The sequence below is a fragment of the Phodopus roborovskii genome, unplaced genomic scaffold, assembly GCF_943737965.1.
Source record: "Phodopus roborovskii unplaced genomic scaffold, PHOROB, whole genome shotgun sequence".
Taxonomy (NCBI): Eukaryota; Metazoa; Chordata; class Mammalia; order Rodentia; family Cricetidae; genus Phodopus; species Phodopus roborovskii.
The window spans coordinates 18,239,256-18,266,529 of NW_026126413.1; the positions used below are offsets into that span (position 1 = coordinate 18,239,256).

General features: G+C 38.0%; 2 protein-coding genes across 3 annotated transcripts in view; both read right to left on the minus strand.

Moving 5' to 3' along the window:
* Ipo11 (importin 11) overlaps nucleotides 1-27,274 on the minus strand; it is a 112,572-nt gene that overhangs the window by 15,586 nt on the left and 69,712 nt on the right. For both annotated transcript variants that reach the window (XM_051182895.1, XM_051182894.1), the window contains 4 exons: nucleotides 26,440-26,553; nucleotides 24,037-24,158; nucleotides 7,756-7,851; nucleotides 1,186-1,270 (listed from right to left, as the gene is read on the minus strand). In XM_051182895.1, the coding sequence (XP_051038852.1) occupies nucleotides 1,186-1,270; nucleotides 7,756-7,851; nucleotides 24,037-24,158; nucleotides 26,440-26,553 (417 nt within the window). The remainder of the gene's footprint in view (nucleotides 1-1,185; nucleotides 1,271-7,755; nucleotides 7,852-24,036; nucleotides 24,159-26,439; nucleotides 26,554-27,274) is intronic.
* On the minus strand, nucleotides 16,953-17,995 carry Lrrc70 (leucine rich repeat containing 70). Its single transcript, XM_051182896.1, has one exon. The coding sequence runs from the start codon at nucleotides 17,759-17,761 to the stop codon at nucleotides 17,060-17,062; it is 702 nt and encodes a 233-aa protein (XP_051038853.1). The 5' UTR covers nucleotides 17,762-17,995; the 3' UTR covers nucleotides 16,953-17,059.

Below are 27,274 nucleotides of genomic sequence, written 5' to 3' on the forward strand. Positions count from 1 at the left end.
GCCAACCAGTTATGCCTTTCATTGCTATAAATCCATGTAAGTCCATGTCAGGGATGTACTCATAAGCACTATATATTCAGAAAATAAAGAATGGCACTAAGGGGTTTTAAAATACACCAACAAACAAACAAACAAACAAACAAACACAAAAACAAAACATTTTAGCAACAGGCCTAGGCAATCAATTAACCCAATTTTCTTCTGATCTGTTTAAGGTTACATATAACTGCACAAAAAGGGTTCAGATTTAGGTGTTAAGAATCATTCTGGGCTGGAGAGATGGCACAGCTATTAAAGATTACCCTGCCCCTCTGGCTCCCCACAAAAAAACAAACAGGAGTAATCCTTGTAGGAGATGGGTTTCTAAGAGTAAAAGGAAATGGACTAAACTCAAGCATGATTTAAATGAAAGCTATTAGAACAGTGTAGTATTAACCACCACTCAGGATCAAACCCTTGAAGATGAAAGTAAGGTAACTAGAATAACAAGACAAAACTCATGATTAAAGTGCTCAGTGAGTACCAGGTGGCCAGCCTTAGTCCCAAATGGTGTTTGTTATCGGTTCACTTGTGCACTATATTGGGTAGATAACATTGCTGCTGTCATTATGCAAGAAAGGAAAAAAGGCACAATGAAGACAATACATACTGAAGCCAGGAGCCCAGAAAAGATTCCCAAAGCTTATTGTGTCTAGTACATTCGTGGTCAAAGTAAATATTAAAACATTAAAAATAAATCCCAATGCAATATATTTCAGAAGTTTCTTAGCCTCCTGTTCTTTATTCTTATCAGATTCTGATACCAAGAATTAATGGCTAGCAGTTAAGGCATTTTAAATGTCTTATGATGCAGATCAGAGAAGGATTATTGTGGAGATAATAACATAATAGGCAAAGAAAACAATCCAGTATGTCCCCTCAAAATAGTTGTTTGCTTAAAAAAAAAAAAAAAAAAAAAAAAAACCCTTAAATAAGGTTTATGAACTTTTTTCTTTCTTTCTTTATTTTTAAATGAGCAAAACTGCTGCTCTTCTCAGACAGGTATCAACTATCTCAGAATGATCTCCTGTTTGAGGGGCAAAGCTCAGACACTTGGATTCTTTCACAAGGGATAAGGGATAAATGGACAGATTTATAGGTAGACTGTCCAACTTGCAAAGATAAATGATTAGGCTTGCAGCTTACCATCTTTTTCCTCTTGTCTTGCTCTGTGGGTGGTTCTTCATCTTCTGTCACTTTTGGTTCTTCATGATGAGACATCAACATACAACTACAATTTTAAAAACATCACCAGACTTTAAGTAAAAATGTCTGCACATACTGACAAGTGCTCAAAACTACCGAAAACACAAATCTCTGTTACAAATGAAGAATACATCAGATAAGTAAGATTTATATTAAAGGTTTCCTTTTTCAGGCTGGGGAGCTGGCTCAATCAATAATGTTTGTGCATAAGCATGAGAACCTGAGCCTGATCCTGGAACCCATGCAAAAAAGCTGGGCAGCACATGTGTAAAGCCAGCCTTAGGAGGGTGGTGACAGAGGGATCCCAGCCTGGGATTGCTAGCCAGCCAGGGTAGCTAAATTGGGGAGTTAGGTTCAGTGAGTGACACCATCTCAAAACTGAGACAGGGAGCAATTAGGGACGACACCTAACATCAACCTCTTGCTTCCACATCCACCTATAAACACACATACACCAAAGAGTTTTCTTTCTTAATTACATATGAAAAAAAAAAACCCACATCATTTTAAGACAGGTCACAGCAAAGGGAATATGGAACATTTAACTTGGGCATTTAATACAGTCAATTATAAAGAACTTGGGAGAACAAGGCAGGAGGATCAGTACCCCAAGATTAACTACAGCCACAAAAGAGGGAAATTCAAAATATATACACATGGTAAATTTTTTAAAGACTATTTGTAGAAAGCCTTTGAACCAAGTATCACTTAAAAGTTGAATAATTTATTATCTTTCCAAAACAAAACAAAATAAACAAAAAAAAAAAAAAAAAAAAAAAAAAAAAAAAAAACCCAAGACTTAAACTACTTCCCTGAACTCTTAAGCATCTGCAGACTACACACACAATGACTTCAACAGACAGTAGCATCATCAAAACACTACTGGTGATGAACAATCCACTTCATGTTCCAAATGAAATTACTGTGCGATGGGAAACTTGTCCCCAGCGGCACCAGTAGCTTCAGGACAGTTGGAAATCATCTTATTTTGATTATCTGCGCCACTGGTTTCCACCATTAGCAGAGGTGACAGAAACAGCTTCCTGTTCATCTAGCACTCATTACAGAGAGACAAGAAGTGAATAGTCTGCTGAATCACCCAAACCAATGGGACAAACCCCACAGTTTCCTAACTTTGAACAGAAGACCTCAGAAATTTACCAGAGCTATATGTTTCTAATCAATAGACTAATCAAGTTTGGTTTCTGTTAATGTTTTACACCAAATCAAAGGGTAGAATAATTCCAAAGTCAACTGCTCTAAAATTAATTTAGGATTTAGGCCAGCTGCTGCTGCTGCTGGTGTGTGTGTGTGTGTGTGTGTGTGTGTGTGTGTGTGTGTGTGTGTGTGTGTGTGTGTCTCAGGCTCACTGTTACAAGGGACTTGGTGGGTGTCCTTCCCCACAATTAAAAATAATGCCTTCTGTGAACACTGCATCTGGTCCAGTGAGTGTACACTTGTGCAGTCCCACAGCAGGCACCATGAGCAGAACCATCCCAAAGACCGTGGCCTTCAACTCACTCATGGCTCTGGACTTTCTGAAGCTGCAATGTTTTTGGCTGCTGAGACAACAGAGCATACATAGCACAGTGGCTGGCCAGTGGTGCAGCTGAGGTAAGAAACCACATTCTAACAACTCAAAATAAAGTGAAAGGTCTTAAGTCTAGATTCCAGTTTGAGTTTCAGAACTGAGTAAGGGATGGAATTAGCCATTTTAAGTCAACTAGACTTCAATTGCAACAAGTACTGGTCTCCATGGGAGCACGTTTTTTATTTTTATTACTTTTAGGTTTCAATTTCTTCAGCACCACAAAATGTTAGCTTGTTTCTTCTGCTTCTCTTCCTCCTCTTCTTAAAAGATTTCTTTTTTTACTTACATGTGAATATATGCCACATGAGTGTGGAGCTGTGAGGGTCAGAAGAGGAATCAGATTCACTACAGCTGGAGTTATATGCAGCTGTGATCTGCCTCGTGTGGGTGCTTAGAACTGAACTCAGGGCCTCTGCAAGAACAGCAAGTGCTCCTAACCAAAGAGCCATGTCTCCAGGCCTGTCACTTACATCAAAAAATGTTCTCCTTTGCCTTCATTGATGCTAAAGGATTTAGCACAATGAAGTGTGTGTGTGTGTGTGTGTGTGTGTGTGTGTGTCCTCTTTCCTATAATGACCAAAAACTACTATGTTTGCATTTCTGAAAATTATATTCATCTAGGTCTGTTTTCTAATCCAGGATTACTTATGTATGCTATGCAACTTCTCTACCATCAAACTACACATTATCACCAACGCAAAAAACAACACAAAATTTTACTGAACAGCACAAAGTTGAAACTCTCTTCCGAAGAAAAGCTCCAATTCAAAGTGAAATCTCATTTTGTTCACAAAAATTCAAGGAAGGCAGTCTCACATGAATTGAAGGCAGAAATTAGACTTCTAATAAGCTAAATTGTATGGAGGCTTTGAATCCAATAAAATACTATCAATAATTGTTTAAAGTAACAATGACTGTCTTGGTGAATACAAGCAGCCACCCCTCCATTACACACCTGAGCAAAATTACTGAATACTTCTAGGCACTAGGGTGCTAGATCAGAATCCTTCTCAACAAAAACTCCAAGTGGTCAAACACAACTAACAAATGTTGGTAAGAAACATCAACTACTTTAAGCCCTTTCTCTTTAGCTTAACAGGTACCTGCAGTAACATGTTTCAACAAATCTATAAATTTTGCCCTAAGTCATCCTGTTAATTTTCCAATGAGAAAAGGGTAACTTTATAAACATTCACTGAGTGTCCCTTAAAACTTTTCCAGACTTCAAAGTACCAAATTTAGATGGTTCAAATTTAACCCAGGGAATCAGTCTAAAGAAAACAGGCTTGAATCCAAGGCAGGAACCTGGACAGGGGTTGAGGCAGAGGCCCTGGAGGGGAGCTACTTACCAGCTTTCTGCACGGCTTGTTCAGCCTGCTGAAGAACTCAGGACCACCTGTCCAAAGGTGGCACTACCCCCCCCAGTGGTCTGGGCCCTTCCAAATCACATTAATTAAGAAAATGCCACTCAGACTTGCCTTTGGGGCAATCTGATGGAAGCATTTTCTCAAATGGAGTTCCCACTTCCCTGATGAACCTAGCTTGTGTCAAGTTCACACACACACACACACACACACACACACACACCCATAAGAAAACACAAATTACTTCACATAAAACTGCATTGGACACATAATTACGAACACTTCACATAACCACACTTCTCTTTTTCATTTAACTCTGTTGCTATACTGAGCTGTAACTCAGTGGGGCAGGCACGCTAGGCAAGAGCTCAGCCACTGGGTACCAGCCCACCCTCATCCCTCTTACAGAGCCTGAGTCTGTCCAGCCTCACTCTGCCCCCATGCCATCATACGCATGGGGCATACACAGCCCCAGAGTCAGTGCTCAGCAAAACAGTCATGACAATCCTATTCCCCTAGCCAATGATGGCTCAGTGCTTATGGGATTCTGGCCAATCAGATAAAAGGGACAAAGTCTTTGAAATGGTTTCTAGAAAGTAATTCCTTCAATCTTTAAAAAAGGCATGGAAAGGAGAGTGTCTGTCACTGGCAGTATAGACCAGAGATGCCTCAGCCTCTGTAACCAGATGAGCCAATTGTTTAAATAATTTACAGTTCTGTTTACTGTATCTGTGGAGAATCCTAATATATACACTACTTACCCAGGTGAAGGAAACAATTTTCTTCCTTTGTTCTAATTCATTCTCAAATGGTATTATAATTAAAATGTCAATGGAACCAGAAAGATTAGCTTCCTTTCAATAACTGTTCAAACAGACATAAAGGGAAAGCTGGGAAGTAACTTAGCCACCAAAGTGACTATTTGATGCATTCATTTGAACTTTCCTGGAAGTCTAATTGCATCCTGTATCCTGTGGGCACAGATTACAGAGATGGAAGACTTACCACAGACCTCTGCAAGCACTAAGAAGCCAAACTCACACAAGCGGGCTAATGTGTGCCTCCACTATGTTCCTCTATGCCAAATACCACCCTGGGGCAAAAGCATCTGCCCAGTAATTCTGGGGACGGGAAATAGCAGTGAGCAATGGGCTCCAGCTCCACAGGAACACGAGCCCTCGTGTCTAGGTTCTCTTTGTTTGGATCTCATTTTTTATTTTACTTTTTTCATTTCTTCTGTGGGTTCCAGGGATTCAGCTCAGGTTGTCAACCTTGCACAGCAAGCACTTTCAGCCCACTGAGTCATCTCACCAACCATCAGTCTGGATTTCTATGACCGTCTCCTTCTAAAACCAAAAGTGGTGGGGTGTTTTGTTCTTTTTTTTTTTTTTTAATGCTGAACTTGGCATAAGGAATAAGAACTTTCTTGTTCTATTTTCTTATATATATGTTATATACTTATGTAAATAAACTGGACAAGAACGTTCTTGTTTTCTTATATATTATTTCTTGCTTTGATATGTATATTAATTCATATAAAATAAATTGGGCAAGGAATATCTGAACATATCCTGAATACTTCACCATTACTTGCAAACTGCATCACACACTGTATAAAAATACTATTTATAGTCCTGTTATATTAAAGTCTTGTTAACGATTCCTGTTAACATCAAAGGCACGAATGGTTACTTCTGTTTTGTATTCACAAAAAGCTAGATATTTCCATTTCATAACAATTCTTCAAAAGCTAAATAACATTTCAGACTTTTCTATGTTTAATAAGATCCACATTTATCTGCTTACAGTGTTTTCAAAAAGCATGATTCAAACAGCAATCTTTCCATTTGCTATAAACGGTGTTGTAAAAAGCAGAGAAAACAGGTTCTTTGCATTAATACATCAAGTAGCCTACAATCTCATGAAACCTTGCTACTAAACATTGTAGTAAATATCTTTATCAATATAATAGTAAGAAAAAAAGTGCTGGGCGGTGGAGTGCATGCCTTTAATTCAGCACTTGGGAGGCAGAGGCAGTCGGATCTCTGTGAGAGTTCAAGGCCAGGCGGGTCTTCAGAGTGAGTTCTAGGACCACCAAGGCTACACAAAGAAACCCTGTCCTGAAAACCCAAAATAAAGAGAGAAAAAAGAAAAAAGGCATAGTAAATGCTACACCTGGAAAGATATAATTAATTTTAAATATTCAAGTTGATATATGTATAAATAAGATTATCAGTACTCTTAGGAATTATTTATTTTCATGTTATATGTATGCGAGTTTGCCTGCAGGTATATGTGTGTACCACATCTATACAATACACCCACAGAAGTCAAAAGAGGGAGTTAGATCCCCTGGGACTAGAATTACAGATAGTTGTGAATAGTTACATGGACGAAAGAAACTGAACCTAGGTGCTTTGTAAAAGCAGGAAGTGATCTTTAGCTGTTGAGTCATCTTTCTGGCCCCATCACAGTATTCTTTGTTTGTTTGTTTGTTTTCAGACAGGTCTCATTATATAGACTTAGCTGGTCTAGACTCTGTAAACCAGCCTGGTGGTGAACTCAGAGATCCACCTGCTGGGATTAAAGGCAAGTGCCACTAAGCCTGGATACCTTTCAGTATTCTTAACAACATATTCTGCCTAACTATTCACCAAAAGAACAATTTAAACTACTACCTTCTGGAAATAGTCAATCACTTGGAAGGCACCACAGTACTCAAAAGGAACCATTTTTATATGCTTTAATCACAAAATATAAAGCAACTCATCCCAATTTTCTCATTATTAGCTTGAAAAGGGGAACCTACTCAAAAGATTCTTAAAAAGAAATTTATGCTAGATCATATTTGGACCTTATTTATTTATAATATTTCAAAGTTCTTCTGGCAATTTTAAACATGTATATAATGCATTTTGATCATATTTATGGCCTATCCCCCTCCCCAACCTCTTCCCACTCCCTTGGAGCCCTCCCTCCCTTCCTGTTTTCATGTCTTTTAAGTGGGGCTGCACATGAAAAAGCTACATCACAGGTAATTTCCTAGTGGCTACACTCCTAACAATTCCCTCACCCCCAGCAGCCACTAACTGTCAAGAGCTCAATGTAAAAAATAAATTATTGCCAAGTCACAAAATGATTATTATATCAAAGAAGCTCAATTTGAAATAGCATAGCATAATAAAGCTGGGCTTTAAAAATAAAATAATTGTAACTAAAATAATGATTACAACATTTTGTATAGTGCTGTTGATAGCGCTCAGTTCACAGCATGCTCACCTGCACGTGCAACCCCAATAACACATAAAGCAGGTATGGGGTGTGGGCACAATTACAGTACTTGGGAAGTGAAGACAGAAAGACATCATTTCTGACTATGCTAACTTGTGGTTAGTTTGAGACACAAACACCTTGTCAAAAAATAAATAAATAAAATTAAGTAAAAACTGTATAAAGGACAAAATTAAACTTTCTATATTGTGATTTAGAACTCATCGTGCAGCATGTATTTAATTCCCCAAATCTAAGTATGGACTAATTAAATGCTCTACCTACTCTTTGTAAGTCCGTGTTTCGGGGTCTTCTGTCATGACATCATGAAGGGCCTCCACTGAGATGTTTATAATTCCACAGAATTTATCTTGGATAACACTAGAATAAAAGAAAAACATATTAACCAGAACATTTTTAAAATTCTAGATACTATCTTGAACATGTAAATTCAGTACTGACACAGAAAAAAAGCTTTCAAAATGTCTTTAAAGTAGTTGACAACTGCATATACTATCAGCAATTTTTCTTTTGCAAGATTATTAGTCTTTAAATACTAGATGAGTAAGGGATCATATAAGATAATTAACTGAAGGTTTAGGAGATGGGTCAGTGGCTTAGAGGGCTTACTATGTGTGCATGAAGACCTGAATCTGAGTCCTCAGCATCCACATACAAAGGCAGGTGCAGCTGTGTATGTGTTTGTAACCCTAGTTTGGAGGGTTGAGATAGGAGGATCCCCAGGGTTAAAAGCTTGTCGCACAGGAATAAAGCAAAGAGTGACAGACAGATACATCCTATTGTACACACATTCATTTCTCCTCTCTATCTGTCTGTCTCTCTTTTACACACACACACACACACACACACACACACACACACACATACACACACTTTACTTTTTTCTAATAGTCTTATGTTAATTTTATAACTAAGGCCCCAAAAATGCTGACTGACAAAAATCTCTGCTTTTCTGAAGACATTGTCAAGGGAAAAGACAAAACTGTGTCGCAGTGTGGAAGAAAATATTGCTAAAACATTTGGCAAAAACTTGGATCCAGCATATAAAGAATTCACAACAACCAGTAAGAATCAGCAGACAAACAACTTCATTTTGAAACAGAAAAGGTTTGAAAAAAAATTTTTGAAACAGGCACTTTACTGAGAAAATATTCAGACGTCATGGGAATAAATGAAAAGATGTTGCATATAATTAGGCATTTCAAAAGTACAAATTGAAATCACAATAAATTTCATTAAAAGTAAAATTAAGAAGACTGGCAATACATGGGTATGGAGATGGCTACTGAAAAAGTGCTTGCTAGGCAACAATAAAATCTTCTATCTGATCCTCAGAACCATGTGGAAACACCAGACATGGTGGCATCTAACTGCTGGAAAGGCAGGGCCTGCTACCCACAAAGCCCAGGAGGAGGCCCCAGGCCAAATAACAAGGTGGATGGCTCCTAAAGAAATGCTGCATCTAGACTACGTGTGCACACAGATGCAAACCCCCACATCTACACCCCCCATAACAATGAAACGGTGATTGGCAAGGAGTCTCACCTACTGTTGACAAGAACTTAAAATGCAATATTCACACTGGAAAATACGTCACATTTTAGTAAAGCTGAGCAAGTCTACTTCCAGAGATTTACTTAAGATCCAAATGAGTACTCTAAGATCTGTATAGACACTTTTGACAGTTTTACTTCAACAGTCCCAAGCTACAAACAACCCATGGATGCCCATCAACTAGTCAATGGATAAAGTTGAGCACACATGGATTTGCTCAACAGAATACACGCAGCAAGGAAAAGGAATTGCAGGGCAACATAAGTGATTCTCCAAAGCATGATGGTGAGAACTGGAAGCCAGACTCAAAGCGCTTCTACGTATATATGACCATGCCTACAAAATGATCAAAGGCAGGGCTGTTTGATCAATGGTTTTCCAAGAAAGAAAACAAGGAAACACTTTGGGCAATACAATTACTTTCTACCATGAGCATGACAGTGGCTGTGCAAAGGTATAAATCTGTCAAAATTATATTCTTTTGCTATACATAAACCATAACTTATGTAACTGATATTTCAAAAAAGGTAAAAACAGCTGTTTGCTACCAGAGTATAATTAAATTATGCTATGGGAATTTAAAAGTAGCTGAATAAATTATGAGTGCCTCCAGGATTATCCTGTAATTCAATCATTAACATACATAATTAATGATCTTTAGTTTCTTCCGTGTAGATGAAGCCTAGGTTTAGGTCTAAGGACAAAAGGTATGCAGAAAGAATATAGTCTTTCCCTTATATTGACAAGGGAATCACCATGGAGCCATCACAGGTGCCAAGGCAAGTAGTAGAAGCTGAAGTTTCTTCTTAATACAACACTGGATTAAACAGACAAAAACCCAGCTCTCCCTTCCAGGGATCTTGCTCATGCATCTGTTTCAGGCTTCTTAAGGACATATATTAAACTGCTTTCTCTACTAATTTAAACTGGAATATTTGTAAGGTATACATGTCAATGTTTTCTTAAAATATTAGTTAGGAATTTCCTAACAGGTACTTGGCAACCTCAACGTGACTGTGCTAAAGTGTATAGCAAGAAGGTCCTTTATGAAGTCTCGCTCTGCAGCATTATCTTTCCCTCAAGTGCCAGAGAGGGACAGACAGACTCCAAGTTTTATAGCCCAGAGAAGAAAGGAGCTAAACGCTGGCTTTGAATGGAGTGAGTTTACTCCAGGGAAGAGAAACTGCAGAGTGGAAAGAAAACATTTTGTAGTTGGTAAAAAAAAAAAAAAAAAAAAAGATAAGTTGGATAGTAAAATTATCTCCAAACCACTCAAGTTTTAAACAGCATTCTCAAAAAGAAAAATCTTATTACTCACTAAGCATTTTGAGGAAAAATGTTTTCATATAATAGAGGAAACTACAAGTCAAAGTAGTATAGTATGTCTACTTTCCTGGATACATGTATGTATGTACGTACATACGCACACACATGCACGCACATATACACACACATATTAATATTAAAGATGGTGTCCAGGATAGCCCTGACTATCCTGGAACTTACCCTATGGACCAAGTTGGTCCTGAACTCACAGATACTTGCCTGCCTCTACCTCCCAAGTTTTGAGATTAACGATGTACACCACTAATCTAGGCTTCAGATATATGTGTGTGTGTGTGTGTGTGCATGTGTATGTATATTTGTAAATGTGTGTGCGTATGTACGTACACACACACACACACACACACTCTTCTAATGCTACTAACTATAAAATGCATTCCTCTTAACAACCCAATTTGTACCAATTCATAATAAAGTATTTTAAAAAGATTTTTCTGGGACTGGAGAGATAAGATAGCTCAGCAGTTAAGCATGTAGTGATTTTGCAGAAGGATGAAGTTTGGTCCCCAATATCCACCTCGGACAGCTTATAAACTGTCAAGGGCCATTCGAGGAGACCAACAGGCAGCACTGGAACTCATGGAACAGGCCCTGAGGACCTCTGTAGTAGCCATGTGTGGTGGCCGCACCTTTTGGGGCCATCTCTAGTAGCCCGATCTTGTGCCCCTCGTTGAGGGCCATCTGTGTTGGTACCATCTTTAGTAGCCCCACTCTGGATAAGCTCAACTTTGTGGGGCTTCAGTCTGATCTAGCCAACCTGCCCGGTTCGTACCTCAGACAGGGAGTGTGAATTGAGAAATGGTGGGTAAAGATACTACGGAAAAGACAAGAGACACAGAATAGTCAGGAGGGCAATCCAGTGAATACAGAATGCCCCAAGTTTATTCTTCAACATTCTTACATACAACAAGCAAAAAGGGGAAGACTTTTATCATGAGAAGGAACAGACTTTCTTTCCTTAATTCTCCAAACATCTAGTAACCACGCCTTAGTCTACGTCTCTCGTTATCTAGCCTTGAGGGTTAAGAGTAACCCATATCTTAGACCAAGTCTCTTGTTACTTAGATAAGACATCCACGCCTACGACCAACCAAATATCCTACAGTAGCCATGCCCTAGACCTTTAGGTCTTACGGCTTTAACTTTGGAAGAGTAAGGATAGTTTTGAAATCTCTTTTTGACCTGAAGTCAAGATGAAGTCATGTCATGTTTATGGGACCTGACAGACTTCAACTGTTATTGAGCATGGCTCTGATTGTTGCCTTCATGGCCACAACATCTTTTATAAGCTATGAGTTGTATCAAAACTCTCAGGGGGTTTCTAGCCCCTCACTAGGCTGTGTTACTGGTACTTACAATAATAGTGACTGACTTTCCCCAAGCATTGCTGCTGGAGCAGATTAATGATTCAACAACCACTCTCAGAAAGAATTTAGACATGCAGAATTATCAGTAAGGTTATGTTAAGGTGTTTTTGTTAATGACTTTGAGGCAGAAATTTGGGGGGGGTGGTTTAGAAAGACACATAGTTGAGTGAGGGACTCATTGAGGTCAAGAAATAAGAACAATGATAGCCTGGCTACTGATGGCTGATGTACTTTTCTTGCTTGGATGGACTGGAGAGCAAGGGTAATGATTAATTCCTTGTACCCATTTCTGCCCTCAGCTTCCTGATGTAAAAAGCTGTTTATGAGTGGGTATGCACCTCGAGGATTTAAAGTAGAGCTGTTTTTCATATATAAAAGTTGAGATTTGTGATTTTTTTTAAAGATTTCTTATAAGATTACCTTTTGAGATAAATAATAAAGTGATTGATCCTTTCTTTGTAACTGCAAAATGCAGCCTACCAGCAAAAGAACTGGCTGAGAAAAACCCTTGCTTGCTTACACTCTGTTAATCTATAACAAGTGGCTTAGGTAGGAACACATGTGGGATAACATGTTTCTCACCTGTAAGATGCAAAATGTTTAATCACGTAAGGGATATGGAAAACATACTGTTTTTTTACTTGTATTCATTCACTCAAAACCTGGAATGTAACCACATTGTAATTTTTATATTGCTTCAAAGATTCTTCTGAGGTATAGAAAATGTATTTTTCTCTTGTTTTAAAGCAAAGATTTCTATCTTTACATAATTTTCCTCTACACTTGGATTTTCAAGTTCCCAACAGTATTTTAGCCAGTCCTTCTTTCCTCATGGCTCTCTGTCACAAACTTTCCACCTCCAGGACTTTCGGTCTGCTGGGAGTTCTAGCGTCTGCACCTGCAAGGTTAACTACATTTACATTAAGAGTAACACTCTAGCCAGGCAGGTGGCAGTGGTCGCTCACACCTTTAATCCTAGCACTCAGGAGGCTGAGGCAGGTGGATCGCCATGAGTTTGAGGTCAGCCTGGTACACAGAGTGAGTCCCAGAAAAGCCAAGGCTACCCAGAGAAACCCAGTCTAGAAAAACAAACCAATGGCTAAAACCCTAAGTAGCACCATGCTAGAAGATGGAATTCAAGAGGCTTTCATAGGCAAACAAGTAGTTGAGGATAGAAGGGTTTCAAAAGCATGAGTTCTGAAAGAATTGTATTTATTTATTTGTTTATTTATGTAATTTTTACACAAAGAAATAAACCATTATATAGCACGGTTAGAAAAAATAATTGCCATAGAAAATTATCTGGCAAGAGCAAAAAAGTTTTCCAACACTACAACTAAGAGCAGACTGGTGATGGGAGATGTCACTCTGTAAATGTTTCTCTTATTGGTTAATGAATGAAGCACTGTTGGCAAATGGGAAAGCAAGATAGGCAGGACTAGGAGACAAGGAGGATTTGGGGAAAAGTAGGAAGAGAGTCAACATATAGAGACTTGAGGGAGAAGAAGGTCCAGACCCTCTCTCCGGTAAGCCAAGACGACGTGGAAATACTTAGATTGGGTTAATATTTAAGACAGAGCTACCCAATAAGAAACGCCAGTAACAGGCCAACAGCTTTATATCTAATATAGAGTCTCTGTGTGTTATTTGGGGCTGGCAGGGCTCTGGGACCAGGCTGGTGGGAAACTGCTCGTAACAGACTGAGGTTTATGTCCATGTGCTAAAAAAACTTAACATATAGAGGAAGAAAGAGAGCTCACCCCGCCCCTGCCAACATTTATATAATAAGGTCTCCCATTGTTGGAAATTATTTCCTTTTAAAAATAAAGCATCCTCTATCACATGATGTAAGAATTCTATCTGGGCCAGCTGCAGGTGTAGCACATGCCTCTCATTTACACTATTTTAACTCATAAGATTTCATTGGATACTATGGGCACAGCCATACATGCTTACTAGAAAGCCAGGTGTGGTAGTGAATGTCTGTAATTTAACCACTCAAGAGACTGGGGATCACAAGTTCCAGACCAGTGTGGACTACATATCAAGATTCAGCCTCAAAAATCACCAAAAGGAGCCAGGTGATGGCGCATGCCTTTAATCCCAGCACTTGGGAGGCCGAGACAAGCAGATCTCTGTGAATTCAAGACCAGCCTGGTCTACAGAGCAAGTTCCAGGACAGCTTCCAAAGCTACACAGGGAAACTCTGTCTAGGAAAGGAAAAAAAAAAAAAAAAAAAAAAAGAAAACAAACACCAAAAGGTGTAGGGGCGAGGGGACACAGTGGGTAAACAACAGGCAGGAGGCAATTTATGTTTTTGGTTGTGAGCCTAGCCTTTTAACGGCTGAGCCATCTCCCCAGCCCGGCAGGAGGCAATTTAAAGTGTGTTTATATACTATGCTTGAAATGGTATAACAACATAAATATTATAAGATATAATATCAGAAATTACCTATCATTTCCAAAACTAAAATAATCAAGAAGATGGATTCTGCACAACAGACAACAGTAACTTTGACTCCTCTGCACTAGCATAATAGCTCATGAGAGTCTGAAGACAGAAACAAGTTTACTGAAAAGTGAAGAGAGGCATCTGGAGAGGGGCTCTGAAGCAGCTCCAGGAAAGAGAGAGAAGTCTAAGGACAAAGGGAACATCTGGAGAGGGGCTCTGAAGCAGCTCCAGGAAAGAGAGAGCAGTCTAAGGACAAGGGGAACATCTGGAGAGAGGCTCAGAAGCAGCTCCAGGAAAGAGAGAGCAGTCTAAGGACAAGGGGAACATCTGGAGAAGATCTCTGAAGCAGCTCCAGGAAAGAGAGAGCAGTCTAAGGACAAGGGGAACATCTGGAGAGAGGCTCAGAAGCAGCTCCAGGAAAGAGAGAGAAGTCTAAGGACAAGGGGAACATCTGGAGAGAGGCTCAGAAGCAGCTCCAGGAAAGAGAGAGCAGTCTAAGGACAAGGGGAACATCTGGAGAGGGGCTCTGAAGCAGCTCCAGGAAAGAGAGCGCAGTCTAAGGACAAAGGGAACAGCTCTGTCGTCTCACATACTACTCCACGGTACACATCGCATCACAACTCCTATGTGGGCTTATTTGAGGTCAGCAAGAAAGACAAGAGCTAAAACTGAGTCACAAGGCCCACAAATGAGACAGGAGGCAGATGGGGAGAGCAACCTGGTAGGAGGCGTAGTATTAAAGTTATTGTCCAGTATCTCCTAAAAGGCTACCTACTTTTTTTTTTTTTTTAATTAGTACATATAGAAACACTTTACTGTTATGTGCTGCTGTGTGGGTAAGGAAATGGAATTAAAATGTACAAATTACATGATGACCTTTTCAAAGTTTAACTACTTGGGTGCCATGGGCAATTCATAGGCTCGGGAGATACATGCAAATATCTTGTTTGAACATTCTGTTTCTTGTGATTATATGGACATATCTGCTTCTGTATTAATTTATACATCAATGCAAGTTTTGGGGGTACCCTCCATTTTTTTTAGGGACCAGAGTAGTTAAAAGCATTTGCTCCTCTTGTAAACAACCCAAATTTAGTTTCCAGAATCCACATCTGGTGGTTACATAAGTACTATAACTATAACTTCAGGTGATTCAAAAGCATCTTCTGGCCTTAAAAGGCACTTTCATGGTGCGCGTGTGTGCATGCGCGCGCGCGCGCACACACACACACACACACACACACACACACACACACACACACACACACACACACACACACACACTGGACTAATCAAAAGAAATCCTGAAACTTTATACATAGAGAAAGCACAAAACCTACAAATGAGAAGCTGAGAACAAAAATCTATCCAGACAATCTCTTTTCTGGTTGCATGTTTCACATAATTTTCTCACTCTCTCACAATGTCTACCCAAAGTGCCCATCACTTAGCTTCTGACTATCAAAACACTGGCAATCTTTGAGTTCTACAAGACCATGAAGTTTCTTGACCTTCACTCTGTACTTTCTTCCATCATATGTGGAATTTTCTATTTCCTGGTCACCTAGTGTTGAAGTGACCAGGTATCTTCTGTCCAGTATCACAGACGTGCTCACTTGTAGCAAAATGTCTCTATTACACTGACAGAAGTGTGTTAGTGGTTTCCAATTATCCCAAAAGGTAGAGATATGGTTCTGAAATTCCACAAATCAGTTATGTTACACAACCTTATAATTTATTCTGTAAATAAATGGCAGCCTATTTACCAGAGAAACAGCATCTCCACCCGGATTAATGGTTCTACTTCTTAACCAGCTTAATTTTGTCCCTTCCATAAAAAGTGAACTTTTTCTACAACAGGTGGAATTCCACAGTATCTCTCCACTGCTTAAATTTCTCGAGGATTCCCCATGGCCTTCAAAATAAGGCATGAAATTATAATAGCTTTCATCCATTCATTCTCTCTCTTATACTTCAAATCTCTTACTGCCTAAGCAACTCTAAATATACTGAATTTTAGGTCCTGGAAAACAGAATTCTTTCTTGCTTATTAATCTTTCTAACATGGTAACCTTTCTGACAGCTCTCTTCACTGAGTTAATCTCTAGGTTTCATGGTAAAGTGTTTTTGTTGTTGGCATTGTTTAGTTTTGGTTTTGACACATGGCCTTACTATGTAACCCTGGCCAGCCTAGAACTCACAGAAAACAGCCTCTGCTGCTTTGAGCAAGGACAGGTATGTGCTACTATGCCCAGAATGACAGTTTTAATGTTTCTTACTTTATTTCGTAAAGTTTTATTTCATTACCACATAAATACCCAAAAGTGCTTCCAAGAACAACACTCAGCATACTACATTAGTCATCATGCACTTTCTTCTAGATTCGAGTTCTCCCAAGAATAGGAACACGTCTAATTTTTCAAAATCATAATCCTAATGCTTAGACAGCAACAAAGCATAAAATTAAGAACTTCAGCTCAAGTCTAACAGACTTACAACATGTCATAAGTCTTGAGAATTTGGGAAAATTAAACTCTCCCGGTTTTTCTTTATGTGTAATTTAAATATAGATAGATAGTACAACCTTATAAGACTTTTTAGAAATAAACATTATTTGTGACATATATTTAACATGATGTTCAGTACCCAGAAAGTTGGCTACTTATCCTGTTACAGTATGAAAGGAAATATATGCAGAGTAAATATACTTTATTCAACTTACTAATAAACATTTTAATAATCCTAAATCACATATTTATGTTCCCAGATAAAGTATATAATTCTATAAGAAAGAATAAATTCTATGCCCACATGGCACTGCAGGGTTTTTTATAGTCAATATTTACTTGAGTCATAAAGCAGAATGTTCAAAGAGAATGACCTGCGCCTCGTTTTCAGGAACAATTTGTTTATGAAGTCCAATCTCCTGCAAGCCAGGACTTTCCAAAGAATGTGGGGAAGTATTACAAACTGAGGCAGTTACATTATACCTTGCTGACTGATAAAAGCTATAATACTCAAGTCTGTTTTCTACTGAGTTCTCTAGTGCCTTTAATTTTTGTTTAAACTGAATAACTTTATAGATCAAAAAAATGATTAAGACACAAGCTAAGATGAAAAAAGCTAGCAAAATGTCAAATGCCTCATTCAACTTCTCAACTTCTTGGGTACAAATTAGAGATGTTTTTCCTGACACAGAAGAGGCATCAGTTGGTAGAGCACTGTTTTTTTCCGAGTTCAAGTTAACAGGAGTAAGCTGTATTTGCGCAGGTAAAACTGCGGTCGTCTCTAATGCATTACCAAGTGTATTCTCTTCAAAAAACCTACTGGCAGATGAGGCACGAATCCGCTCCCAGATGGTAATGCCCTCAGTCACAGCGGTTTCCAAATGCTCCCCACTTGTGGTTACTTTATGCCAGGCCATCATTAGCGCAGTGGTCTCGTGATGAATATGAAGAGATTTTACAGCCCAAGCTCTGGATATATTTGTCGAAGGTAAAACGCAATTTGTAATGTTGGTCCATTTAATATACCATAATGCTGTGCCACACATAGATAGGGGGTTCTGACAACAGAAGTTCACAGCAATGGCTGAAGAGGCTAGCCAATCCTGAAGACCCAAAAGTTTGCATTCACAAAATTGGAATTTCCCTGAAGATGAGTCAGTGAAGAAAATGGCTTAGGGGCCCTTGGATGTAATTCTGTAAGATTATTAAATGACAGATTAAGGATCTTCAAAGATATTCCCATATTTTAAATGTATCATTATCAATGTTCAGATTACTGATTTCTAACTTAAGATAAATTCCTTACCAAGATAAATGTTTAAAATTTCTAAATAATTACCAATTACCATCAAGTGTTTAGAACTATTAATTTTACTAAATATCCCTAGTAACATTATAATCTTACATGCTTTAGGGGGATACTTTGCATCAATGACTCTTTTAAACACAAAAGGCTGTCATGTTTCAAAAGGTTGACAAGATAAAGACAGTCTCAAGATTTGTAAGTACATGTAATGGTACTTTTGTTAAATCATTACTTTCTAGATAAAAATATCAAGGGATATAAGATGTTGAAGGATTTACATCCTTCAATTTTTATCGTTCAATAAATGAAGAATCTGTAATAACTGTACCACTGCTAAGCACAGTGAGGCAATCCCTCCGCAGATGCAGACACTGCGCTAAACCCAGATCATTGAACAATCTTCTCGAAACAAAAGACACCCAATTAGACCACAAATACATATCATGAAGATATGACAGTCCTTAAATATTTCAGACTCTGAGCATTTTATAAAACTGTTTAGAAATAGAAAACAGATAACCTAACTGAACAAAGCCCTTTTTTAGACATTCATACACAATACTAGTTATCCAAATATGATACAAAACAATTAAGCACTATTAGTTCACTTTCATTTAAATGAGGCATTATTCCCAGTTAGAGAAAAAACTGTACTTTTAGGGAAATTCTAAGGGGTACAAAAGGCCTCTCCCAGGAAGAGCTGTAAGGAAACAAATATCCTAGTATTCCTTTAGAGAATAAGAATACAAAAAAGCAGGTAACAATCATTAATAAATACAGGCAAGGCAGAGAAAATGATAATCCACATGTAACCCAATCTAATCTTTTTTTTTTTCATATCAAAATTGACTCCAAAGATAAAACTTTAAATTATCAGAAAGGTCTTAAAACAAAAGTCTCAAAATACTGAAACTTCGGTAATCTATTTAAATTAGGATTAGCTAAACGCATGTATTAGCTCATATTATGAGTGGAAGTATTCCACAATGAAGATTTGGAATAGAATTGCTAACACAAAACTGAAACCCACTCTTCAGCAAAGATAATTCAAACTCCATAAATTGAAAAGCATTTGCTAAAGTAAAGTATTACAACAAACAAAAAATTATGGGAGGCTAACATTTTTGAATTCATGCCCCATAATCTACATAAAACCTAACATCAAATAGCAATTTATGGAAATATGAACACTATAGAAAAATCAAGCTGTAGTTTTTCAAAAACATTCATCTCAGCTAAAAGTCTGTACTTCAATAATCTTACCAAGAAAAAGAAAACCACATCACCACTTGGCTTACTTAACCAAAGTCTTTTGTTTTAACCGTGAAGAGCGCCGTTCCTTAACTCAATTTCTTTCTGAGCCACTGCTGACCTCCGATATGCCACCTCTTTTGAATTTTAAAGTCACAGCTTGCTCAGGAAACGCCACTCTTCACACTGGTTCCTCTACAGCCAATGTGTAAAACGGGGTTGCCATGGATACAGGAAACTGAGAGACAGGAAGTAAGTTTATCTGTGCTTCAAAAGTATTGTTGAAAGGAAATCTCAGGAACTTTTTCCCCCCAGAACACATTCAGTTTTTCTAATATATATGCCTAAGTAGTTCCTACAATTTTAAAGCCAGATGCTTGAAAAGTTGAGGTATTCAAAATCTAAATAAGAACCTTTAGTTATCAACAACACATTGTGTGTGTTTGCTCGTGCATGTATACACCTCTGCATGTGTATATGAAGGCCAGAAACTGACACGAGGCCCACTTTATTATTTCTAACTTACTTTTTAAGCCAGGTTCTCTCATACTGAACCTGGAGCTTATTGACTGAGCTCCAGAGAAAGTCTCCACTTCCCAGAGATAGGACTACAGGTCTGCACCACCACAACTGGATTTTTAAGATGGGTGTTAGGGATCTGAACTCAGGGCCTCAGGCTTGCAAGACAAGCAAGCATATTACTGACAGAGATGTTCCCAGCTCAACAACACAATTATTAACTAGGAAAAAAAAATACAGAAACAAAAACATATAAAAGAATACAATTTTTAAGAATTTGTTTGTCTTCATCTTTCTTTTCTATTTGTCTGTTTTTGTACACGGTCTCACTATGTAGCCTGGGCTAGCCCAGAAATCTCTATGTAGACCAAGCTTGCCTTGAACTCATAAAGAGCTGCCTGCCTCTACCTCCTGAGTCTAGGATTAAAGACATGGGCCATCACTTCAAGAATTATAAATCAAGAATGTTTAAATGCATTAACATTTTTACTTTTAAATACTTTTAAATACTTTTAGGGGCCAGTCAGACAACTCGGCAATATAAAAGTGTTTTGCATACAAGCCTGGTGGCCTGGGTTGGATCCCAGAATCCAAGTAAAAAAGGCAGATGCAGTGGTATGCATTTGTAATCTCAGCACTTCTATAGTGAGACAGGAGATGGAAACTAGAGAATCATCTAGAAGCTTTCAAGCCAGCTACAGCATGGAAGAAAAAAGAAAAGACCCTGCCTCAACAAGGTGGAAGGGAAGAGCCAACTCTCACAAACTGTCCTGTGACCTCAATATACATGCTATATATAGCACACACTTGCCCCCTCTCACAATAAAGAAAATATGTATAGTTGAATAAAATTTTTATACAGTACTTAGACATTGATTTTAAATATTTTCAGTAACATGCAAAGTATCAGGAGTACTAAACACACTATTTTCAATTAAAGCATACAAATCAGTATGAAAGAGTTAAAGGACAAGTCTATTAAATTCAAAATAGAGGAGAGAAACACAAGATGAGAACACAGTAGTGTCCCTCCCCTCTGTCACCTTTCCACTGCAGTGGTTTCTCTATTGACTTACTAGAACTTCAGGGGTGCAGAGTGCCAATTACATAAGATTATGGAATTCTACCAAAAGAAAACTGGTTGTAAAGTAGTAACCATATTATAATTTTTTCCAAATAGCAATATGCCCTTTATAACATTTCTTAAAATACAATCCCTAAATAGAAATCCCTAAAAAGAAAACAAGTGTCTGTGTCTGCACAAACTGATGTAAGTTCAGCTGGAACAGAAAAGCCAACACTCTAGGGCGGGGAGATGGCAGAGGAGGGAGCAGGTAGAGGTGTCCACCATCAAGGGTAACGTTCAGTTCACAGGACCCACACTGCAGACACAGAGAACAAATTTCCAAGCTGTCTTCTCACATCTTACACACCTACCATGGTACACACAATGGCACAAAAAAATAAATTCAATTTGTTAAAAGCCTAACAGAATACACAGTGCCTTTATAAATGCCAAATCCAATATTACTGTTTGTCTACACAAGCAGAGTATTTAAACGCCCCTTTGAAAATGGCATCACCATACAGCAGAAAGAATTTGGTGATGCAGAAATATTAAGAACAATTTTCTTTTGGTAGGATATAACGTATTCAAAAACTGAATATAAATGTATGTATTTTCCATTCCAAAGCACAAATATAGCAGCATAAACTGTAGCATTAATGAAAACAAGAAATTCCCACTAGCTCCTTAATATGAGTTGGTAACACAATTAACATATGGGAAGGATGCACCAAATAGATGAATTATTTCAACAGCAAATGAATGCTTTAAAAGATGCATTATTCTTAGCCTGACTTTACAGTTAAACAACCTATTTATAGTCACACAGCAATAGGAGATTTGAACCTGGGCATCAGGTTCAAATTTTCATAGCATTCAAAATATTCAATCAGTAAACAACAATCGATCAAAAATAAACCAGAAGCCTTTGTATCAATCAAGTGAGCTCCCCAGGGGAGGAACAGCCCAGCAGAACCACTTAAAACATGCTTCCATCACCAGAAGTAGACATGTCTGGTTTGCCTCTGCAGAGAGTCATGCTGAGAGGTGGGGGAAGGTGATGAGACCACAAGGGACACTGTCCTTAGAAGGGACTGATGTAGTTCTTTTAGGACACCAATTAGTTCTCATGAGAGTGAGTTGCTATAGAAAGAACAAGCTGAAAGAGCTAGGGATTTAGCTCAGTGTAGAACACTTACATAGCAAGTTCGAGGCCCAGGGTTCCAGCCCCAAGAAAGGACAGAAAGGAAAACAAAACAAGGAAAGGTGGTGACTCTTGCCTCACAGTCTTTCTCTTAGAGTTAATGATTTATGGGAAAATACTACAAAAGACTCAGTTACTTCAAAAGATGAAAAGAAAGCACATCTGCAAGCACATTATATACTTGCATGAAAATGGCCTTATATCCTTAGTATAACTTAAAAGGACAAACAAAATGAATGCATATTTTTTAAAGATTTAAGTCTGCTGCGCTAAATACTCACTTAGGAAGGATGAGAGTAGTCAAATCCCCACTCATGAGGCAGGGGACAGAAAGAAGACGGTGTCCAAGAGTTGGAACTTCCAGCTTCCTAGCTACACTGAGAGGCAATCAGACCCTGTTTCTTTTTACAAAGCACCTATCCTTGGTGTCTTTTCCTTAATTACACAACAAAAGATACTGCAGCAGTGTCACACACATGGACACCAGCAGTGTCAGACACATGGACACCAGCAGTCAAGAGGAAGAGATGGAAGATGGAGGAGCAAGGCCAGCCTGGTCCACATACTGAGTTTGAGGCCAGCCAGGGCTATATAGTCAGACATCGTCTTCAAACAAATGAATATACAAAAGAAGGGGAAAAAAGAAAAAAGACAAAACTTTAAGAAGTTTATAAAAGTATATAATGACTTGGGAAATTCTTAAATTAAACCCCCCAAATACAACATTGCATACACTATTTTTGCAGTAAGAATTATAGATGAAAACTATACCCAATCAAAGCACAGGAAATCTGATACTCAGGAAATCTGACTGCAGAGCATTTTCTAAGAAAGCAAGACACCAGTTGCACACATTTTGCTGCTTTGCTAATCCCTGTTTAAACTACTCAACTATCTTACATTAACTATACCCCACTGGGGCATACTTGAAGCTAAAACGAAGGAAATTCACATCTTAAAGCACTTTATCATCTCAAAGAACATGTCTGTATGGAGCTCCTTAAAAGACATGTTTCTCAAGTTAGAAAATGGATCACCAATTCAGACAGCAAATACCAAAGGACTATCATTTGTTTCTATAAGTCATAGTTTGGGTTTAACCTATGCCTTTTAAGGAAAATTTGAAAACATTAAAAGAAGGTATACATAAATAAGCCCAGATATTATTTGCATTAAAAAAATCAGCTGAAGGAAATGCCAGATGTATAAATAATATAAGCCTTTTAAAAAGGCAGAGAAATTCAAACTAAACATTCAGAATTTAAAAATTATTTTAGCTAAGAAACTGTTAAACCAGAAAGCACTCAGAAAGTTGTACTGAACAACTGCAAAAGAATAGTGGACTCATCCCATTGATTTATCATTAGGTAATGATTCCCTAAAATATGAAGATCTAAGATACTGAAATGATATTTCTCATACAGTATCAAGTCTACAGAATTGCCTTTATATCTTAAAAAATTCAAACTATAAAAAGGAGTGGGGGTTTCCTCACAGAATGGCTATAGCAAGAAAAATGGCCAAAAAACAAAACAACAAAGAAAAAAATAAAAATAAAACATTCTTCCACAAACTGAGTGGTAACCTGAGAACTTGCTATCGTGCTCACCATTCAACCTTGGGCTCAGGAAGCGTGCTTCTTGGGCACTCAAAGACACCCAAATAATTACACATTCTTGCCTTGGCCTCCAGAGTGCAGCAATTATAGGTATATGACAATACCATACCATGCTACGTTATGCTTTAAAAGAAGCCAGCTTTGGGTTGGAGAGATGGCTCAGTGCTTAAGAGCACTGGCTGCTCTTCCAGAGGACCTGCATTCCCAGCACCCACACCCTCTTCTGGCCTCTAAGGGCACCATGTGTACGATGCACATACACACATGCAGGAAAAACACCCATAAATAATAAATGTATAAATGCATATATATGGAAGAAAGAAAACAGAAAGGGAAACCAACCTGTCATTGCCTTACCTGTTATCAGAAGGCAGAAGAGAAAGTAAAGCCAAAGCTGAAAGTTTCTTCCTTTCAGGCTGTGTGATGTTGTCCACTCGGTCAACCCACATCTCAATCACATTTCCTAAAAGCTGGTCCATCTGGAAGAAAGACGACATCTCACAATATCTGAAATTTTACTTGCACACAAGTAAGTACTGATGACATCTAAAACCTAAGACATGGTTAGAAGTTCAATTACACAGACAAAAAAACTGATGGAATTTGAGACAAGTTTGGTCTGGAGAGTAATTACAGAAAAAACAAAAACTGACTCCAATTAATCATGAGAGATAAAGTAATGTATTAAAAACCTATATGCAGCCAATAAGTAATTTGAGTAACATTATTTAGTCAATCAAGATCAGTCTTCCTGGCACACTGAAAAAGTACACATATTTGTATTTAGATGATAAGTTTTTTTTCCAGCTGAGTGATTACTGTTCAATGTTCTGTAATTTGTCAGTCTGATTTGCTAAACCTCCTCTCAGAGGACCAGAGTGGCTGCAATCCCAACCTCCTGAATCTCAAAGAAAAAGAAGTAAATCACTTTCTGTAACAGTTATAAAAAAAAAAAAAAAAAAATGAAACTAAAGGTAAACTGAACACACACACACTACTGGTCCAATGTGCTGACTCAGCAATGTGAAGGTGCTTACCGATGTGTCCCTCTCTCTCCAGTAAAGATCAAGTGAGCATGCCAAATTAAACAACCCATCATGTTTATTTATAAATACCTTTATACTTCTATCACCTTTGGAGAAATAAATGCTTAATGCCAAACCTTTACCTTAAAAATCCAGTCCCGTTTAAAAAAAAAAACAACCTTACATTCCTATTCTTTTCTACTTTAAGACTGCTATATTTTTCCTAGTTAACAGTCATACTATTTCTAATTAACAGGCAAGCAGTTACTAGTTGAAAATCTTTTTTACATTTGAGTTCCCTAAAATTATGTTTTGTACCTGAAATGGTAAAGTCAAAGAATATTTAAAATGATTGAAACAGCAACATTCACAAGGTTCTTCAAGAACTCAGCTCAGCTCAGTTCCCACTGAGAACACTGCAATCCTCTTCTTAATGTCTGTCCATAAAATATGGCCCAGAGTCAGGGTGGAGCAGGGAATTAAGGTGCATGCATCCCATATCATATCACAGTTTAAGGGTTTGAGACGTGGCCAACAGGCAAACACACTTTCATTTGTCAGTAACTGTGCCACTTATAAATTAGATAGACAACTTTAGATTTCTATGTGTTTTTAAAAGATTTTAAATTCATGTGTGCATGCATGTCTCTGTGTGAGGGCTTGTGCACATGTACACAGACCCTGAGGGAAGCCAGGAAAGGGCCCTTGATTCCCAGAGCTGGAATTCCAGGCAGCTGTGGGTGATGGAAACTGACCTGACACCCTCAGCAAGAGCAGTGTGCACTCTTAAGCATCGAGCCATCTCTCTGGACTCGGTATACTGTTTTTAGAAGTTACTAAGGCATTAGGACATAAATTCATATATTGTTGTCTAAACCTAATTACTTCATAACTAGAACAGTCGATACTCCTTTGGGTTTATAAGAACTGTAAAATCATTACTATGACACTGGATCAAGACAGTTTAGTTTATAGCATCATGTCTTCAAGTCATATTTAATTTGAAAACAAATGTTACACATGCTGTATAGAAGTTTACTGAAATATATAGTAATCAAAATTTAAAAAGCAAATCACAACCATTATAAAAGTAGCTATGAAGTTTTATTATTAAAACCAAATATTTCAGTGTAATTTTATTTAAAACATCTTATTTATTATAAAAATATTAGCAGCAACATTTAATAGTAATAAGCTGTGCAGCAGGGAACTCACTTGATAAACAATTTGGGTATGATTAGTCAGCAAGTGTTTCTAATGAACGGTCAAGGGGCAAGCAAGCATTTCAGCTTTGTGGGACACTACAGCCCCAGTAACAATTACTCAATTCCCAAATCACCCACAAACACCACCACTATATGTCCTCACAAAAAGCTTAATTTTCATGTCAGTATATAATTGTTTTTGTTTTTTGAACTGAAAAAAAAAAGTACAACCTATTCTTATTGCATGGCCTTCATAAAAAGCCAAGATTGCACTCGACACACAGGCCATACTCAGTCATGGTACATATGCCGGCCCAGAAGTAGGATGAGCACTCAAGAAGCAGAGAGCACAAAATTTTTTGGTATTTCTCCTGGCAAGTCACTGAAACAAAGGCTGGGATCTCAAATTTGTGGTTCGGTTCTCCATGGCAAAATTTCCACTAATTAGATTTGTTCTATCATAGGTCAAAAGATTTCATCAACTGTCCCTACAACCTAAAGACATTGGTCAAATACACACAGACTCTTACCTCCTGATTAAACTCATGTGCCATCTTATTAAGAAGTGAAGAAAAGAAACTGGCATTTTGTAGTAAGACTCGACCCATAACAGCAAGATAGATGGACATCACTACTGGATACCTCTGTTCAATTAAAACACAGGTCATATAAAATTGTGTTAAGGAACAATTATAACTGAAAAAATTGACAGTACAGTATCAACAGGATAAATAAAAAATAACATTCTCCTCTGTGTTTCTCTATGTAGAGTCAACTATCAATAGTTCTTGAGTTCTTACAAAATTTCTATATAATTATAGACTATACATGTGTTTATTATACATTCATTTATAATGTATAATTTATTTATGAATACTTATATCACTACCTCTACTGTTACAGATTGTTCAGGAGCTGAAATTGGGACTGGAGAGGTGGTTCACTGGGTAAAGTATTTGTTGCACAAGCATAAAGATGGGAGTTTGTTCACAAGCCAGTCTAGCCAAATGATAAACTCCAAGTTCAGAGAGAAAGACTGAACCTCAAAAAATAAAGTGGAGAGTAATTAGGAAAGACTCAACACAATCTCAGCCTCTATGTGTACACACACCCACCCACACACACACCCACACACGCACACACACGCACACACACACGCACGCACGCACACGCACACACACACACACAATACCTACACAAAAACAGACACAAAGATATCTACAATTTTTTAATGAGGAAACAAATGGCGAATTATGTAACTATCCTCAAATTTTACCCAGCTAAACATGATCCAATGATAAAGCTTTCTTTTCACAATTATCTATGAGAAAAAAAGGCAGTTTTATTCTATGTAAAATGAGAACA

Excerpts from the sequence above, each read along its gene's own strand:
- Lrrc70 (XM_051182896.1), bottom strand. The coding sequence starts at position 17,761 with ATGTGTGGCACAGCATTATGGTATATTAAATGGACCAACATTACAAAT.